This window comes from Maniola jurtina, chromosome 4 (assembly GCF_905333055.1).
Source record: "Maniola jurtina chromosome 4, ilManJurt1.1, whole genome shotgun sequence".
NCBI lineage: Eukaryota > Metazoa > Arthropoda > Insecta > Lepidoptera > Nymphalidae > Maniola > Maniola jurtina.
In genome coordinates, this window is record NC_060032.1 from 13,654,210 (window position 1) to 13,659,674 (window position 5,465).

The following is a 5,465-nucleotide window of genomic DNA, read 5'->3' on the forward strand; positions in this document are numbered from 1 at the left end:
ACAAGTACACTTGAACAGGTAAGTGTAAATTAAAAATGTATAACACCTCTGACAAGTGAAGGTTACAGTAACTAGAAAAGAGCTGATAACTTTCAAACGGCTGAACCGATTTTCTCGGATTATAGCTAAGAATACTTTTCATAAAGCCACCTTTCAAACAAAAAAAAGCTAAATTAAAATCGGTTCATTAGTTTAGGAGCTACGATGCCACAGACAGATACATATACACACAGATACACAACTGATACACACGTCAAACTTATAACACCCTTCTTTTTGGGTCGGGGTTAAAAATATGCAGATGTAATCCGCACCTTTTCCTTTTACTTACAGACGCATTAGATTATACTTGTTTGAGCAATGTTTTGGTAGGTAGTCAAGTTTTTTGACCTCCCAAAATTACTAATCCTTTATTTTCTTTGTAAACAAAGACTTAGTATTTAATAATAATTAAGAAAAACTCACTTAATCTAATCTTTGGATTGCAATAAATAATTTTTGATCACAATTTTTCTTCACAACTCTATGTTTTTGTTCACAAATCAATTCACATCTTTCACATAATTTTATTAAGTATTGAATATTTGGAAATAATCTAAAATTTTCTTGAATACCAGTTCTGTTGCATTGACTCCCCAAACAAGATTGTTGTGACTCCAACTAGGTTCCGGTATAATATAATTTTCAATTAAATTTGGCAGTCTTGAAATCAAAATATCTAAGTCTTCTACAGGTGTTAACCAATCATTTTTAGCACTCATTAGTACTATGGGAGAGGTAATGCGAGATACGTCATATCTTGGAGGCTTTGCTGAACCATATTTTCGAATATTTTCAAATTTTCCTTCATCATAACGTCGGAATTGCCCAGAATCAATGGATTGCGCAAAATGGGCTAGAGTTTTTGCGGAAACACCAACGAATGTATGTCCGACAGCGATTGCTAAATTTAATGACGTTATGCTTCCTAGCTCGTAGCCAGTTGAGAAGGCTAATATTGTACCACACAATTCATTGGGGGCTATTTGACATAAAAGTTCCGACAGAAAATGCGTGATTTGATGTTTAGCGAAAAGTTCATTGAACCCCACCTCTTCAAGAATAGTTCTTATTTCTTTGGATTGTCGCGTTATTATTTTTGGGACAGGACTCTTTATATTCTTCATCCAAGCAACTGGTGCTAATTGGACTGATAGCCGTACTTTTTCATTATAGTCGGGTCTTAACGATCCCATGACAAAAAAGTTGGTGGATCCTTGCGAATGTCCTACATAATATACTTTCAACTTTTTAGTAGCACTTAACACATAGTTTATCACAGCTGGCAAATCATAATTACCATTTTCATCAAATGAGAACTCCCAATATGCTCGATCTTTATCTGGATCCAGTCGTAAATGCTTGCGAGAATATATATTTCCTCTGTAGTTGACTGCCCATACGTCGTAGCAATTGTTAGACAAAATATATCCCAGAGCTGTCTTTGGTCCCGTCAAGATCCATGTATCTGAACTGTCGATGACGCCATGGCCGAGTATTACGGGAAACTGTTGTGCGAGTGGACATTTGGGGAGTATTCTGAAAACAGTTAGCAAATATCCATCCTCTGTTGTCACAGTATGTTGTTCTGACGGATATCCATATTTTGTGGCTAACTCTGTGAAATTCAAGTACGTATCCTCGATATATAAAGGTTTTTTGACAGGTCTATTTTTGGTTAATGCGTGAGAAATTAATTTATTCCGCTGACTTGCCGGTATCGAATTTGTAAATTGAAGAAAACATAAAATCGTTAGAATCTTCGTTATCATTTTAATTGAATCACTTCCTTAATTTAATTCTTGACACAATAAAGTCCTAGTAAGGTATGATTTCGTAATATTTTGTTGCTCAGTTTTATAATACTCATGTGACCTCAGTGTTAAGGCCTTAAGGAAATCATGGTAATATGAAACAAAAGTATTATTTAATAAATCCTGATTGAAAAACAGTTTTTCATTATGTACTTTTTCCTCTTAGTATCGTAACTAGTTTTTGGCTAATAATATAAGTATAAACCTGCATGCATAAAGGCAAAGTCTTATACATGAATTCGTTAGTCCTACTTTACATTTTATCAGCACATAATAATTATTGAATCTACAGCCACAGCCTCTACTGTAATGTCAAGGTAGAAAGGGTAAAGAGGTAAAGATCAGTTGAATGTTATTGTATTGTATATAAAAGTACTGCCCATTAATTCATGATACGTAAATACATATTAATATTATAAAAAATATTCAAATTGAGAGAAAATTTGAAATATCAAGAAATAGCACAATAATTGCAAAAGTTTCACATTTTAAAAACTTGAGCTCCAAAAGTATTTTGTTGAGTAACATAGGTAGTTTTACATTTTGTAGCTAAGATAATTTGTTTTTAATGTCTGTCTTTAAAGGGTCTAGCGAGAAAGTAAACTAGTGTGAATTATTGCTAATAAACAAGTTTTGGTACATTTTTTGCCAATACTCTAAAATAAATATCTTACTTTATTTTTTCCCGTAACTTCGGCAGCGTGATTTTAGGTTTTTGAAGTTGCCGTTAGAAGGTAATAATCTCTCAAAATTATTTCTTGTGGTCCTATGCATGTAAATTAGTAACTTCTAACATTATCACTATCTTACGAATTGCGTACAATATCTGTAAATGAAGATCTTCATTTAGATGGCAACATAATTTGAATTTGCCGCGCACACGTCACAAGTGTCAACTGTCAACTGTCAAGAGTTGTGCCAGTGTTGAAAATGAACGTTATTTTTGCCGATGTTTTTAATGTAATTTGGATATTGGAATCTGATTAAAGTGTGGAGTAACAGCTTCGATTGTTGTTTCTCTTTTCAGAGCAACACAAGTTCTTTTATTTCGCACAATAAACACATTATAAAACAACAAAGTTGAAAAAGTGTCCACCGTGAAGTATTCTGAGTTAGAACATTTAGATAGATAGAAAATCTTTATTGCACGCAAAAATACATTATATATCTATTATGAAAAGTGACTATCTGACTTTATCAATGTATCTACTACAGCAAACGCCGAGTCTACAAACTAAGGATTTTGCATGTAGATTTAGTTAGTTAATCATAAGTAGGTCTAGTATATTATAATGTAAAAGATCTGATAGAAATTTGCCGTCAATATGAGCGTAGCTTAATGTTATGTATGTTAAACATGAACTAAACATGAACTTTGTAATTAACGCAGTGTATGGTCATGGTCCATGGGCAACTTCCAAAGGTGCATTTATCACGTCAGTTCTATACTTATAACAAAACTGTAAGTGAAGGATGTCTGTATATTATAAAATGTTCTCAACTTCGTTCGCGTGGACTACACAAATTTCAAACCCCTATTTCCCTTAGTAGTTGAATTTTCAAAAATCCTGTCTTAGCGAATATCTACGTCTATCTGAGTTGAGCTGTGCGTTGATAGATTAATCATTCAGTCAGTCTTTTATAAGTTTGACGTGTGTATCTGTGTATCTGTCTGTGGCATCGTAGCTCCTAAACGAATGAACCGATTTTAATTTAGTTTTTTTCGTTTGAAAGGTGTCTTGATCGAGAGTGTTCTTAGCTATAATCGAAGAAAATCGGTTCAGCCGTTAGAAAGTTATCGGCTCTTTTATAGTTTTCTTATAGAGATTTTTGTGTCGGGGGTTTTTTAAATTTTGAGTTATTTAAACTAAGTTTGTATAAAAAACGCTGGGAAGCCCGTTAAGGAAACTTCTCTGATGCGTGCTGTATGAAATATCTTAATCACTTATTTCAACTATTTATGTTTAACTAACAAAATTACTTATTTAATTATCATTAATGTTAATTTATTGCAAAAATAAGAACTAAATTAGTCAGCAGAGTCTCTTAGAGATCTTAATAACGAAAAATATAAAATGCACCTGATAGTCTCTATCATTCTGATGATTTTGCATTTAATTTTGGAAGAAGACATGTATTACAAAGTAAGGTCGTATGGTATTTTTTTGCACATAACCGCAAGATTCGTGTTAGCGCAAAGTACATTAGAGCTGCAAGAGGATCATTGTTCAGTACCTACTGAAAATGCATGTTACGACAGTAGCTTCAGGCACGCAGTAAAAACGCATGAGCAAAGATCACGTCATTATTATCTATGCCAATTGCCAACCTCTACTGAGATATCAGCTACGTTTATCAGCGTTTGTTCGATGCGGCTGATTCAGCCAGCTCTTGTTACTGACGTCATGAGTTCAAATAATGAAAATGCGTTGCATACTCTTGTTTAGCTTTGCGCCTCTCGTGGGTGATTAATTCCCTCTCGCAAAAGCGGGTGGACGTTCTTAAAATCATCCATAGGCTTATACAGGGGTTAATAACTTATCGGTTAGTTTATTTAAATTCCATAATTATTTTATGACTGTGTTAATTTATGCTTATCGGTCATAGTTCAGCTGGTTTTAGCGTATCGCATTTGCACTGATAATATAATTTTAAAATGATAGGATTTTTTATTCATTTGACATATTGATGATTTCCAATATAATTTCAAAGATGATAATTTTAGTAAATAAGTCTTTCATTACACCTCTTGATAAGCAAAAAGAGATCTTAGTAAGAAATAGGTACATAAAATATTTATTTTCTTAGCTAACTTCAAATTTTTAAAACAAGTACCTACCTCGTTTCTTACTGGACATTTTTTTCATTTGCACTGGCAGATAAAATAGGGATTCGCCATGAACGCACTTAGAAAGTTCTTTCTGGGTATACTAATAATGAAACCGTTATAACATAACTTGTTTTAGCATAATAAGTACCTAATTTAGGTAGCATGTCTAAAGCACCGAGCAGCGTCGCTTACGCATTTCTGCGATTTACTTATCTTTTAAATCAGCTAAGGAAAAATAGAACATACTTATTATTATAGTGACGTTTGTCACTTTAGTTTTTAGTTAGCCTGGAGCTGGACAAAAACATAAAAGGGCTTGCAAGATTTAGTCAAGACTCTAGATCGGTAAGAAAGACGTTACATACCGGACCACCTTCGGAGATAAATAGGTATACTTAATATAAATGTAATGATTATATCCATGTAGGAGTAACTTGTTTTGTGATTTCGACCATGATAAACTCAAGTTCAATTTCCCAAGTTTACCTAGATCCGTTTGTACCTAAGTATATAAGTGAAAATATATTGATATTATTACATTTTAGTGAATATTGTAGTTATTTGGCACGGGCAATAACTTCAAGGTCAGATAAATGTATAAAATAATGTTACCTAATGATTTTTAATATTTTATTTTATAATTAAATTAAATAATCTTAAAATTAAGTAACTTAAATCTAAAAATAATTTTTTTTACAGCTTTAATTTACAAATTACGATTTTTTTTATTTTGATACTGCAACTAATTTGAAAATTCATAAAAAGAACCACTGCTATTTAAT

At 32.5% G+C, this 5,465-nt stretch overlaps 1 protein-coding gene across 1 annotated transcript; it reads right to left on the minus strand.

Moving 5' to 3' along the window:
• Window positions 1-569: 569 nt before the first annotated feature.
• On the minus strand, window positions 570-1,849 carry LOC123864729 (lipase 3-like). The gene has a single exon (XM_045905352.1). The coding sequence runs from the start codon at window positions 1,809-1,811 to the stop codon at window positions 570-572; it is 1,242 nt and encodes a 413-aa protein (XP_045761308.1). The 5' UTR covers window positions 1,812-1,849.
• Between the last annotated feature and the right edge of the window lie 3,616 nt (window positions 1,850-5,465).